Source organism: Leptosomus discolor, chromosome 7 (genome assembly GCF_034619465.1).
Source record: "Leptosomus discolor isolate bLepDis1 chromosome 7, bLepDis1.hap2, whole genome shotgun sequence".
In the NCBI taxonomy this organism is placed as follows: Eukaryota; Metazoa; Chordata; class Aves; order Leptosomiformes; family Leptosomidae; genus Leptosomus; species Leptosomus discolor.
Genome location: NC_141397.1, coordinates 3606407 through 3621539, shown reverse-complemented (window position 1 = coordinate 3621539; position 15133 = coordinate 3606407). Strand labels below are relative to the sequence as shown.

Here is a 15133-nt window from a genome sequence, read left to right as displayed (position 1 = left end):
GTACGGGTTGCAGGAGTTAAAATGAGATGTCCTTATTTCTTGTAATGATGCAAAACAAAAGGAGATTGTAAGGTGACACTTGAAGCAGGAAAAAAGCACCACTATTTTCTTTAAAAAAGAATTTATCCCTCGAAAAGAAAATCCACAACATCAAACACGGGTAACAACAAGAAATTTAAAAAAAAAAAATTGCAGGACTTAAGTACACATCTATATTTAGATGGGATGAGAAACAATGGTAAAGTGATGAGCATTTCTAAAAGTATTTTCTCTTTATAGTACACGCCAAGCACACAGAAATTGGAAAAAAAAAATTAAGAGAAATAAGGAAAAAAGGCAATTTTTCACCAAAGGGGCTATCCTTTATCATCTCTGAAATCAGTGTTACCAAATAAGAGCTGCAGGACAAGCTGATTGCAAAACATCAATTCTGAAAGTACAATTTGACATGATTTTTTTTTTCATAGAAATAGCATATAGGCTTTGATAATCATGTGCTTTTGTACACAATGTCTTACAGATACCAGCTATTATTGTCACCAGTAACACCTAATGGACTTTACCAAAATAAAATATAGGGCTTACCCACAACTTCTGTCAACAAAGTAATGAAGAGTTAACTACAATAAAACACTACAATGAAATTGAAACAGGTAAGACACATTCTGTTCTCTTAGGTATGTGGCAGAAAATCCTTCTTTCAGTTACATCAATTCAAGATAATTTTATGCAAAACAAATGGAAATTCCCTTACGAGCAACAGATACAGAATGCTGCAGTCTTCTAATTGCACTTGTTGACTGTAACTGTAAGCAAGGCTGATTACATACTATTAGTTAAACAGGCGTCCCAATTCCTTCCAAAATGAAACTACATAAAACGTGTCCTGAGATACAAAGTACACTGAGAAGAGAGGACTGTGAAGTAAGTGTATTTTCAAATTGTTAATTTATTCTTCTTTATTTTAAACTATTTCTGAGCACTGAGGACACAAATGACAGAATAAGAATCTGGTCATCCACCCTGGATGGGGCTTGGAGCAACCTGGTCTGGTGGAAGGTGTCCCTGCCCGTGGCAGGGGGTGGAACTAGAGGATCTTTAAGGTCCCTTCCAACCCAAACCAGTCTAGGATTCTATGATTCTAGGATTGGTGTTGAAACGAACCACATAGATGTTCTCTGTGTAGTCGGACCCAACTTCATATGAGAAGTTGTTCAAAGGTCATTTTTTCCCCCTCAAATATACAGACAGCCCCAGGCCTAATTAAAAAATATTAAAAGTATTCTCTTCCTAAAAAAAAAAAAACCAAAACAAAACAAACAAGCAACAGAAATGAACCCCTGGGTTCATGGCAAAAGTGAGTGGGAATCCCATACTGCCAGGCAGTACCCATTAAGTCATCAGAGGTCATTTTGTTATACAGCCTGAGTGCACCGAGATCATGAAAGACTTGAAACGAAGGAATTCAGCCTAATTCGGAGAAAGAAATCCAGCAGGTGTCAAGGGTGTGACTCTCCTATTCCATAGTTAAGTAGAAGACAGTAGGGAATAAAATAAAATAAAATAAAATTAAAAAAAACCACCAAAAACCCACAAAACACCACCACTTAACAGCTTTGGGAAAGCTGGACGAGCGGAGAGAACTTTGACAGAGCAGCCCTGCCCACAGAGCAGCAAAGATGTCATCCTGCAAACCTGTATGTTGTAGAAAAGCAGAGAACTGGAGAGAAGCGAAAGAGAGCCTAAAAATCCAAGCAGAGGAACAAAGTCTTTCTTAGACTGGCAGCAGTAATTTTTCCACAGCGCAATGCTGTACCGTGCCAACGTACCAGTCCACTCAAAGTAAGTTTAATCTCTGCATGACAGACCACAATGTGTGTAGATACACCAACAGATGAGGTGCCAAATCACCAGTGCAGCACCAGTGCAGCACGTCACGGTGTCACAGCAGGAGGGGAACACTTTGGAGCCACCAGGCTTCTCTCCATCCAGCACAGAAGCAGCCTGGAAGTTACTGCACGGGCCTTAGAACAGGCCAGCCTTGTCTTCCTGCGGATTTCTGCACGGTGCCTTGTATCACTCTTTTGTCTGTTACTACTATGAATGTCTTTCCTGCAAAAACCAGTGTCCTTTAGTCCCATAATTCTGAATCCTCACGCCCTAATACCGCTACATTAGGTATAAAAAGAGGAAAGAGATAAAGAAGAAAAGGGGAGGGAAAAAAAAAAAAAGGAAAAAAGTTTTTCTCCTACAGATAGGCTCTCAATTACTCCTAAAGTTTCAATTTGGATTACTCACACTCCCAATAGTTTGAGCTAAACTCATCAGCTTGGCTTGAGTCATTCTTTAAGTTCTTCTTAGTCAAAGACCAGGAAAAGGAAGCCATTAGGTAAACCAAAGACGTGGCCCAAACAGTCCAAATATCTTGAAATGTAATTTAAGCAAACATTTAAGGTTAACTCAGGAAAATATTCGCTCAATTCCATCAGTGTATACTCAGAAGAGTTAAGTAAGGTATTTGCTAGTACAACCAGAAGTCCAGAATGGTCTGTGAGGAAAATGAAGGCGTGCTGCAGGAGAGATGAAGTATGTGTAAGGAGGGTTTAAGTATTTCCTAATACTAAGAAGTATATCAGAAGATAAACCACGAGTTTATATATAATTATTACTCATAGTAGCCTTCCAGTACTTAAAGGGGACTACAGCAGAGGTGGGGAGAGACTCTTTACCAGGGAGTGTGGGGACAGGACGAGGGGTAACGGTTTCAAACTGAAAGAGGGGAGATTGAGATGAGATCTTGGGAAGAAATCCTTCCCTGTGAGGGCGGTAAGGCCCTGGCCCAGGCTGCCCAGAGCAGCCGTGGCTGCCCCCTCCCTGGCAGGGCTCAAGGCCAGGCTGGATGGGGCTGGGAGCGACCTGGTCTGGTGGGAGGTGTCCCTGCCCAGGGCAGGGGGTTGGGACTAGAGGATTTTTAAGGTTCCTTCCCACCCAAACCAGTCTACAATTCCATGTCCAAAGGGTCATGGGAATACTGCTCATTCCCTAAACTGGACCTAAAAGCCCTTTGACTACTTTTATGTACGTTATATAGGTGATGTGACACATGACACATGAAAAACCTTGGTTTAGGAGCAAGTAGGAGAGCAAAACTTTAAAGATTAGAGAGCACAGTGACTAATAAAAAAGTTCTACTTTCAAATGAAAGAGAAGATGTTACACATTTCATCAGAACAGCAAGCAAGAGCTTTTGCTCTTCTCTAAAAACTACCCACCAGGGAAGTTTAAGTAAACCTACAACGACCAGTGACACTAGGAAACTAAACAAACCGAACGAACAGGGTCTTGTGATAGTCACAAAACGTGCAGTCTGTCAGCAGGTTCCCCGTACGTTAGGAAACGACTAATTACTTTACAGCTGTAATTGGCAATTCGATATATTCAAATCTTGGCATACAGGAACAAAGGGTCCTTACTACTAAGGTGAAGAACAGCTATAAAAGGTAAGTTTAAGTGCAAACTGAATTCTCCCTTCTTCTGCAATTAACAGGTAACCTGGTGGCCCAGGTAAAAGGAAAAGCTTGTACCACTCTTCAGTTCAGTGCTGTGTTTCCCAGCTTTTTTTACTTTACCAAAACTATATATTTAAGACAAGTAATAAACAAGTATTAAACAGAGGAAAGGGAATTTATAACAAAAACAGAACATCAAATTGAAATCCCACAATTCAAAATGTGCAAAACAGAAGACATCTTAAACAAAACTATTAGGAATATGAGCTGCGTAACAACAACTCAACCACCATTTACCGTGTTTCTGATTGGAATTTTCTTCGGTTCTGGCGGCACATCCTGAGGAACAAATTTCACTGGTTCCTTAATCTGCCTCCTTGATCTTTTGGTCCCATCTGGTAAGGTTTCCATGGCGATATCAGCCTCCATGTCACTGCTACCTGCCTGGTCACACTCTGAGCACTGCCTGCAAAGTGGAAGATTTTTCTATTTAAAACTGCAGCCACAAAAGCAGAAAAAGAAACACATTGAAGTGTTTGGGTTTAAAATAAAGCCAAAAGTCAAGAAACACAACGGGCACCTAAAGAAGTCACTCAAACATAGGATATTTTAAGCAACAAACAAGCAAGATGTCCTTATTGCTGAGTTTTTTTCTGACAGTATTTAAACTTTGAAAACCAAAATTTTGAAAGTAGGATTTAATCTTCAAGACAGATGCACCCGATATCACCATCAGCATCCTACCACATCCCCATTTTTAACGGTGCCCACTGATCTGTAATCTATTCATTAGTGTAACTGCTGCTGCAGTTTAATCTTTACAATGACACACTGCTGAATCCAGTCCGATGAGAGCACTCTTTAGTGGCAGGGATTTAGAAGACGTGGCTGTTATGAAAATCAATTTTAATAGTATTTTCTAAGGGAGTGGGTTTTGAATCTGAAAAAAAAACAGTCAAGAGACAATTAAAGATACAGAAACTGGAGACTTACATTAACAAACCTGGAACACTGAGTTGAAAAAAGTCCCTACTGAGGTTTTGAAAAAGCACAAGATCAGAAGTGAACAGATGCTAAGGTAACGCTGTTGATGAGCTCCATGACAGAATTAACAAGATGGGAATTCATCAAGTTTTGCTCTTATTTGCAGAAAATATTCATCTTATGCAACTAAAAAGATGTTAATGAAAACTTTAAAATTACACCAACTGATAAGAGCCAGTTTTTTCATTCCTTCTCACATTACACTTCCAAATCAAAAAACTACAAATCCTTTCAAACAAATTCCAGTTCATCACTGTTCTCATATTAAACATGCTTTTTTTTTTTACAATACCAACCAAAAAAACAAAACAAAAATCAACATTATGTTCTGCTATTAATAGGCATCACCAGGGCATTTAACAGGCACACAACACAATATAATTTATCTAAACGAAGGAGTAAAACTGCTTTGGAAGGAGACAAAGGAAAACCATGGACTTAAGTATTTGAAGTTAAATGTTGATACACACTTGTGACAAGAAGGCATCCCCATCCCGTACCTAAGCTAACGCACAAAGTCAGGTACATATGTTGTGTCTGACCGATTGCCTCAAATGTAAATGTTCCACAGGGATAGTTTTTCCTCCTCAGCAAGGGTTCACACCACATCAACTCCATCAGCTTTCCATGTTTTCTAATTCTTCCAAATCAATCCAGCATAATCTCAGGTCTCTCCTGGCTATACCAAAAGAGACCAGCACTCGTCACAGTCCGCCGGACAGACCAGTGGCTACCAAGTCCAAACAGAGGGGAACTAATCCTGGACTGGGTAACTCATCAGTGTAACCTTGGCTACGTCGACACCTTTCTCCTTCACTTTTTCCATATGTAAAATTAAGAGAATTGTGGCTACATCATAATGTTATGAAGATTAATCACTTCTTCTCCGTAAAGCACTCGAGACCACGGGGAACAGGGCACGTGCTAGCGCTAGTAGTATTGGCCAGTCTAGAAAAGAAGCACCGCCACAGGGTACATTGAAGCAAAGAGGACAGGCTCTCCCCTCCCCTCCCTCATCTAAGTAAGGACACTGTTAGTAGCCAAAACACAAGGAAGTCCCTTTATGCAGTTTTTAGACTTTGCAAACAGTTTTGGGCCAGCATACAACTGTGTAATACTCTGTTCTTCCTCCTCTTTACAAACACCAGTTCACTACAGGGGGCTGGAGCATCTCTCCTACGAGGAGAGGCTGAGAGACCTGGGGCTCTTCAGCCTGGAGAAGAGAAGGCTGAGAGGGGACCTTATCAACACTTATCAATATCTAAAGGGTGGGTGTCAAAGAGTTTGGGGCCAGGCTCTTCTCAGTGGTGCCCAGCGACAGGACAAGGGTCAACGGGCACAAACTGGAGCCCAGGAAGATCCACCTGAACACGAGGAAAAGCTTCTTCACTCTGAGGGTGGCAGAGCACTGGAACAGGCTGCCCAGGGAGGCTGTGGAGTCTCCTGCTCTGGAGATATTCAAAGCCCATCTGGATGCAGTCCTGTGTGACCCGCTCTAGGCTGACCTGCTTTGGTGGGGGAGTTGGACCAGATGATCTCAAGGTCCCTTCCAACTCCTACCAGTCTGTGATTCTGTGATACAGCCACAGTACCTGTGAACATTTCTAGCCCTCTTTAGGACGCTAAAATACCAAACCAATAGGAAAGTATAAGGTCTAGTAACTTTCACAAAATGCCACTTTTTACAGTTGCACATTTATATGAATTTGTGTGCATATACACACGCACATCAGTAAATAAACAAGGGCACAAAGACCAAACTACCCTTATTGTCATTTTTGCAGAGAAAGGCTCTCCAATGAGGTAACGCAAGAGAGACACTTCAGAGAGAACAGCATTCCCTCAAAATTTTGTCTGGCTGCTTAGCGAAAGGTTACTTTCTGTTCTTTACTTTTACATGATGCATTGTCTTCAACTCAAAACTCTAAGGAGGTGTCCTGTTTGGCAAGCCTCAGAGAGCACAGCCCCCCAGAACACTGCAGCATCAGTCAGGTCGTTAATTTATGTAGTGGAAGGTGAACAACTGACAGTACTTACTGTGATCTGCTTATGCAGATGTAAGCAACAGCTATGAGAGTGTTCAAAAGTATTGTGATGAGCAATTCTTACAAAAAGTTTTATTTTCCCCGTTATTATGGTAAAAATATGTACTATGTACAAATTAAAACAGATGCATTGTACCACTAAAAAGCTGCATTAAAAAAATTGAAGTTTTTAAAAGACAAAAAATATAGTATGATTTTGCAGCAATATTTGGAGTTGGGAACTCAGTCTCTTGGATCTACCACCCTGCACCCACAATTTAAATCATTCCTGTCCTTTAGCTCTGTGCTCTTAAAAGGCAAAGACACCGTTTTTTTTTGGCTACGTAAGTTCACAGTTGTACAGAAAATAACTATGCAGATCATAAAGCACTTTCATTTCATTAGAGCCCTATTTAAATATGAATAAAGGAAACATTTTAACTTTGAGGAAGTGAGGAAGACAAGAAACATCCCTGCCAACAGATGAGGTACCGCAAGCAAGTTCCTGAAATTCCATTTTTGCGACTGAGCTTCCTCTGAAAGAGGTGGAGCAAGTGTCACAGCCATCTAAACTAGAAAAAAGCTAGATCTACAAAAAGAAAGCTGCAAAAACATAGTAGGGTAGGGGAGGGCTGCGAATCACAGAACAAGACTTCCCAAATACACCAAAGGTGAGGGGGAAAAAAAAAAGAAAGTTATAAACATGAACTTATAAGCAACTCCTGATTTACTGGAATAGACTCTACTGCCACAGGCAACCACATCTTATCAACCCTATTATAAGGCAGTGAAGCTCCAGCTATAAAGGAGTTGGGTTGTAAGCTCCCATAGGGCTCACAGAAAAGCTATTACGGACACACACTCCTCTGCCTTGGAACCAATCTGCTAACTTTCAGCTCCTATTACGGTTTATTTCAACACTGTTCTTGAATTTAAAGAACTCTTTTTTTTTTTCCCCATTCTGCTGTTTAACCCCAACATATTCATAGAAAGCAGACACACGACTTTTGGCTATGCCCAAGTCCTGCTCATCTAATTTCACCTCTTTGAGGACCATCGGTGAATAGAGAACCGACCACAACGGGTCACCTTTCCAACTGCTCCCACAATCTTCAACTACCTCTAAATCAGCCGGCGCTGCCACGCAGCACAAGCAAATTAACAGGAGCGGTGCCAAAGATTCAACTTCCGTACACGGGTTTTGCAATAATATGCCTGCTATTAAAAATTACTGGAAATGGCTGATCCATCAAGAAATCTCAGTGATGATCTGAAACCTTCTAATCACAGAGAAACTCTTTGCTTAAGCACTAAAAACCTACAGAAGAAAAAAAAGTCGCGTGGTTTTGTTGCGTTTTCAATCTGACTTGCTACAAGAACCAGCGGCACCAGAGATACCTTCCCACCTCACAAAGCAAACGGATCTTCCCAACTCACCAGCAACAGACAAGACCAGCAAGTGAAAAGGAAGATGCACTATTAATTTTTAAAAATTATTAACGGTCCAGAATAACACCGAAACATCGCTTTTGCGTAACTTCACGACGCAAATGGTTTGGCATTGCCTGGTGGGGAGTAGATTTTTGAGTATGGGGAGCTTCAAGAAACACGTGAACCTATAATGGGGCTTTAGTAAGCAAAGACCAAGGAGTTTATGAAGTTTTAGCAACTGATAGCATTAGCCTTGAACCTAGAAATTTCCAACGTGAAAAAGCGAACACCTACCTCCCTGAGAAAACAAGGAGGGGAGGGATAGTTTGGAGACGGGGTGGTTTTATGGTGAAGTGGCAATGAAAACCGTAGAAACCCCTTACCTCCCCAAAAATTCAGTGCCAAAAAAGTCATTATGATGCTTCCTTATGCTGTGGCTTTACACATCAAAAAACCCACCTAAATGCACTTTAACTGATGGGCCTGGCACAAGGGAAGTTGTGAAGTGAGGATGAGAAAAGCCGAAGGAACACCAAACCCCATTCATAAATGAAAGGTGACGAAGCTGAAGATCTCACAAACAGGGCTCAAAGCCAACGTCCTGGTAAATTTAACACGAATCTCTCTTTACTTTTGAAATTTTAGTAACAAAGCAAACAACATCTTTGCTACATGAGACAGAAAACCAGATGAAACATATGAAAACATTTCACTGAAAAGGTAACACTACAAAAACTAGGAGAAAAACCGAGGTTTTGTTCAACTATCACAGTACAGGTGAATTAGACTGCCTTAACTGTGTTACGGTATGTAGTTTCAGAGTGGCTTGTGTGATGAAAATACTAAGGACTCTGTCTGAACAAGCCAGTCGTTCTTATAAGCACAACTGGGCTGGAAAAGGATTTGGAAGGAACCAGCATCCTCTGCACCCAGAGCTTGCTTACTGTGAAAAGAGTAAATTTCAACGTTCTGTGCTGAGTGAACACCACTCCAGTGCTTCCAGAAAACAGCTCTGCCCTCAGTGTTTAAGAAGGAAACCTGCGCAGTTAATAGAGTTTGGGTTGTTTTTAATGAAGAAGGAAACGGTTCTGGTAGACATACTCTGTGATAAATCACTTCTTGCCCTGTCTACAAAGAATCAAACCACTTTGAACTCGAGAAACATGGACCATGGTTTTAAGATGACACCTATGCTCTGGTAATTTGAATAAATCACATGTTAAATGATGTACTGGGTGTGGAAAAAAAAACCCCAAGGAGGACTGCTGTTATTCTGGAGATCAAAGACAGTATTTATGAACCAAAAAGAAGTTTGTCAAAGAGCACCTTTCAGACAGTAAAGGCACTGAAAACTTGCCATTTGCAATGACCCAAATATCCTTTGATTAGGACAAGTGATAAATACATAAAAATTTATGTTATATGCAACATTATATTGCACTCACACAACTTAATAATTTTATACCATTATCCAATGTAAAAACAATCAAGATGTGCCGGATCAGTACTGAACAAGCAGGGTCAGGAGTAGGAAGGGATGTCCAGATACTGAATGGGTGTTCACGGGACTACTGGTCAGGAACCCCACAGCTCATGCTGTCCGGTGGCCAATACTCCCACAGCAGTTACCACTAGAACAACTTGGCCCTCCAGAACACAAATAAAACCCACCAAGCATAATGTGAGCATTAGTCCTTGTTCTCCGTTTCACACGCTACCAGAAGTTTAGGATGAGAGGAAACAGCCTCAAGTTGCACCAGGGGAGGCTTAGATTGGACATGAGGAATAATTTCTTTACTGAAGGAGCGGTCAAGCACGGGAACAGGCTGCCCAGGGAGGTGGTGGAGTCACCGTCCCTGGAGGTGTTCAAAAAATGTGTAGATGGGGCACTTTGGGACATGGTTTAGTGGGCGTGGGGGTGTTGGGCTGACAGCTGGACTTGATGATCTCAGAGGTCTTTTCCAACCTTAATGATTCTATGATTCTAAGTTATCACTGTTTTTTCAGCAATCTCACTTCAACAGCAGGAGCCAGTCCCCGTTGGCAGCTGCCAAGTATTTTCTTAATGAAAATGTCATTTTACAATCAGATTTTGATTCATTTTATTGTCTGTCAACACTTGTGCATTGCTTTTGTACCAGTTCAGAGCATTCTCTAGCAGGAAAACACACAATTCCCAGTCCATCCAGAACAGGCAGGCGCATAAAAGCACACAAGTTGTCAGATAGAATGACAAGACTTAATTTTATAACACGTGAATCAAAAGAATATTCTGGTGCTTAATCAACACGATTTCTAAGAAACTAAAATCTCAAATTTTTAAATACAAGTGTGCCTCAGCACTTTACTCCACGATTAGAGCTGCTGGTCTGCTTTGAAAGCACCACATCAAAACAGTCAGAAATGAATGCTTTCGTGTTTTGTTACATAAAATAGTCATTAGGCTCTTCCTCTCAAAATACATCCATCTGAAACGAGGACAGGCTTTGAACTTACTGCGTATAAACAATTTCCTTCTGAACTATTTGAGATGTATAAGTGTGACCTTGGAGAAAACCGACAGGCCTCTGAACAGGGGAAATGTTCAGCGTTAAGTGCTGGAAACCAGTTTCTAATAAGCTGAGAGACACTGGTGCTCACCAGGTCTGAAACTCTCACTATGATCTCACCAAGATTAAAATCATTACCTCCTTTTAATGTTTAGACACACTGAGATAACTAATCATAATTTGTCCTTTCTTTAACAAGTTAGCTTTTAAATATAAAAGACGATTTAGGTTCTTTTTTCTTACCATTACATGTAACAGTGGATTTGGTTAAACAATTTCAAAATCCTTTTTTATAGAATGTAATTGGAATTTCTATTAAATGCTGGGCATGAAATGGACAAAGATCTACTTAGTATCACACACACAAGCTGAATCATTTGGCATCCTCAAACACAGTATAAAATATGAAGTCTATGGAATAAACTCATACTAACCTATCCCAGGTATAAATAAATATGTTTTGATAAATATGTGACTAGTCACCAAACCTTTTGCAAAGGCTCAAGTTAGCAATTATGAGTAAATGATGAGCAGCGATAACGGAATAGAAAGTAAAAATTAAGAAACAATTCTTTAAACAGTTTCCTGCTTACTATTTTAAAAAAGGACCAAATTCAACATTTTTAACCTCTTTATTTAAAGTTTTCAACCTGCCTAACATTTCAAGGAATTTCCCACTATACCCGTTTTCTTATTTTATCTTTTTGCAAAAGTTCCCATTATATCCCATGCAAATGTCTGAAAAGTACTCGGCCCCCTGTATAAAAAAAAAATATAAAAATTCACTTTTCTTCATAGCTTAATCAAAAGATTAAAATTGTATTCAAAATGGTGGGGGGGGAAACCTGCTGAACTCAACCTTAGATTAAGGATCCGTTCTATACGCTCTCTCCTAATCCTGAAAAGAATACACAAAGGCATGTTCAGTGATGAAAAGAAAGCAATCAATACAGCTCAATTTGTCTGCTATAACCTCACACTCCAGAATATGCCTTAGCTAATTAGCAGTAAAAGCTAAGTTTGTGATCTGAGATCTAATTGAAGCATGAAATTCACAACAAAGATAAGTTAGAGCTTTGAAATAAAAGCGTTTTCCTACCTAACCTGACCTATTCTGCCTTTAATACCTACAGAGAATTGTCGTCTTACATCTTTTGGGCTGATGGCTCTTAGGGAGCCTTTTCAACGTGGTTAAAAAGCAGCACAAAAATCAAGAACCTCCTGTGCAAATGTAGAAGCTACCAAAAAATAAGAAAAACTGCTTCCGTGTAACATAACTACTTGGCAAATTTGACCAGAGAGCTCAGAATGCCCTTGAAACAATGAAAAGTCCAAAATCACAGACTACATTAAATAATTAAAGGAAAATTAAGTTCAGGAAAATGTTAGTGATGGTGAAAACTTTTCTGAGATTTTCAGCTTTTAAAGGAAATCTCTATTAATTTACTAACTAAATTTGCTGCAGTGAACACAGGTTTTGTCACGTCAAGTTATAAAAAAAGAGAGCTCTCCCATTTCATGTACTAGCCATCTTGCTCTGCGCACAATCATCAAAAGTACCCAAAAAGATTACTGAAGCAAATGTTTCACGGAAGCTTTAAAAAAATAAAAATAAAATTCAGAGACATACGAGGAAAAATAGAAACCAAGTCTTCTCAGTTAAAAACAGTTTTAGTGTATTTTTGGAAGCAATTCTTACACTGTTCTGATTTGGTACCTTAACGTTCAGAGAGGTGAGGATGATTCCTGGAGATGTTGTACACCACTTTCTTGCCAGCTAAAAACCTGCTTCTGAATAATTGCTTTTAACACATTTCGGAGCAGTTTAGCACCACACAGAACGCCCACACAACACAGCAGCACACCAATCTGACGGCAGTTGGAAATCCGCACCTTCACCACGTTATCGGCTCTCCATTGTACCAGTGAGGTTTTGTTCTGCTCCACTGCCACAAAAAGAATTTTAATTCCTGGAGATGTAACTGCAGTAAGCACTTGGTTATGCATATGGCATTGCAGAACGGAGTCATAAGACAGAAGTAAAGCCAACTGATTTCCCATATTGCAAGAAACTGATCTACAAGGTTATTTTTAAGCGTTTAGAAGTATTTTCCCATAGAGCTGGACAGAGAGTTGCATACCTGGGTCCTAAGATAAACAGAAGACCAAGTGTTTCATTTCCTGGAGACAGCCCATCATTTTTTACCATTATTATATAGCAGCATTAATAATTACAAACAAACTCAAAAGCCAAGAAAATTAAAGCTATGATCTAGACAGTGGCTAACAACGAGAAATTCTTTACAACTTTTTTCTTTTACCTTGAAATAGCACTGCTAATAACCTGAAAATAAAATACCTCAGTTCAGACTGAATTATTGCAAGGTCTAAAACACTTAACATTTCTCAGTTTATTCATGCCTACGTCCTACTTTAAGTACAGAGACATCACAAGACAACACAGCAACTGCATTCTTACCAGTAACTGTTCTTGGTCTTCCTTGGCATCCTTGTAAGAGGTGGATCCAGGCAACCAAGATGATAATGGAGTTTACAAGTATCACACAGCAGCAGTAGGTGTTGATCATGGTTCTTCTTGCAAATTCCACAACTTTTAATGCAGGTAGCAGAAAAAACATTATCATTACGTTTGACTTCATAAAGAACAAAGGATACACCCCAGCACATTCCCCAGTTTCAATACAAACACGGGGCAGCTTCAATTTGAATGCATCATTTAAGCACATAATTACTTTCTAAGAAAGCTTCTACCTACACATAGTAAAGCACAAAAGGCACCTAATATAGTTTAACTTAACAATAAAATGCCTTTCAATCTAGTTTTTTGAGGACTTCTAACCAGTAAGTAATCACTTGATACTTCAACAAAATGTACCAGTGGCAAATGGAAAAAATACTACCTGTGCCATCCAAATGCTTAAGTAGAAAAGTATGTTGCTGTCATCAGTCTTAACAATCATATGCTTATTTTAATAACAGAAGCACCTTGAAATAGGCCTGTGCTGCTATTCTGTTGGGCAATATAACAACTCACAAGAAATTACATTTCCTTTTTAGTACTATTATTATTTTACTGGAATTGAAATTTTAGGTGTTTCAAGAACATCAGGTATTCATTGATTCCACTATAAAACGGGAGGAACGAAATGACTGGATTTGAACAGAGCAGAACTATTAAACCAGGACTCCCATTATTTGTTGGTGAACACCTCCAAATCGCCAAATCCTCAGCCCACTGCCACGTTCTCAAGATTTCCACCTCTCACAGAACTAGAATTAACTTCTCCTTCTGTAACCCATCTTCTCCGTTTCGCCGGCTAGCTGGGCAAGGTACTGCCCACTTGCTGTGGGCTGGAGGCCTGGCTGCTGCTCTCTAGAGAAGCGACAGACCGCGCCACTTCTCCGCTGGTGATCCAAGGCAACACGTGTGTTTTGCACAGTCATGCCCTGGGATCCTAGCGTACGTTCCGCTGTCGGGCTTAGTTAAAACCCAACCGGCAGCTTCACCACTTATAGACGAGGGGAAAAGGTGGAACAGTGACAGAGTAGGTGAATACATTTTATTTTCTTGGGAATTAAAAGTAGGGAAATTTAAACCACGAGATATCCCGGAGCATTTAACAACCCACGAGCGAAATTCTTAGACGACCAGTGTTTTGTGTACCCAGGCACTGGGACTAAACAGCAGCAGCAGCGTTTGCAAAGTCACCAACACAGATGACTGCGCTGAAAAGACAAGATGACCACTTAAAAAATTTCCAATCACAGAGACAGGACCCTTCTATTTCAGCTGTAAAGAGCTACCTTTGTCCTTCAAGCACTGCTGTCAAACTAGTGAACAAAACCCCCAAACCTCACCGCTGTGTGCTAAGGTGAAGAGCTGACAACCGTTCAACTCAGCCTTCAGAAAACCTATAGCCAGCTCTGAAGCATTTTGTTAACCAAAACCAAAGCAAACAATTTTCTCTCTTAACACTCGTGTGAAAGCATATCGCACTAGATACTGCATCTATTCTGTCAAGACTTCATTACTTGCCTATAAAGCACGGCTGGAAGCGTAGATGTCTTTTGTGTTCCTCCTTCCTTTTTACTTGGTTTCCTTTCCTTAGGAGCACGTAAAATTGCTGGTATGTTCAATTTCTATTGGATTTGAACAAATGCAGCACACGTGAGTCTTGAGACTGTTAAACCACATCGAACTACTAGCTTTTAACATTTTTTTAATTCAAGCTTCAAATAGAGGGATGGGCAAGGACGCATTTCTCGAGGCAGCTGAAACAAGCCAAGGCAAATTCACAAAACTGACAGAAGAATACTGAGGCAGTTTATTCTCCCCAACATCCCTGCTACAGTGGTGCTCGATAGGTTAATTAGAAAAATTATCTTATTGGACCAAGCCCTCCACAAAGCAGATGAGATTCTCTTCGGGTTTCTACTAATCTGCAGTACACTAGCTTCTCAGACAGCAGCCATCTATCAAAGTCATTTCTCAGCAGCCCCGTGGGTCTGCATCTGTTCAACCAACTGGAAAAAAAAAAATGTCGTGCAAGCTGTG

General features: G+C 40.2%; 1 protein-coding gene across 1 annotated transcript in view; it reads right to left on the bottom strand.

Moving 5' to 3' along the window:
- The window catches only part of PHF14 (PHD finger protein 14), a 144667-nt gene that overhangs the window by 83090 nt on the left and 46444 nt on the right, over positions 1 to 15133 (bottom strand). Inside the window, exons 11-13 of the mRNA XM_086468151.1 lie at positions 14615 to 14718; positions 13037 to 13168; positions 3807 to 3975 (exon numbers count right to left, since the gene is read on the bottom strand). Of these exons, the coding sequence (XP_086324277.1) occupies positions 3807 to 3975; positions 13037 to 13168; positions 14615 to 14718 (405 nt within the window). The remainder of the gene's footprint in view (positions 1 to 3806; positions 3976 to 13036; positions 13169 to 14614; positions 14719 to 15133) is intronic.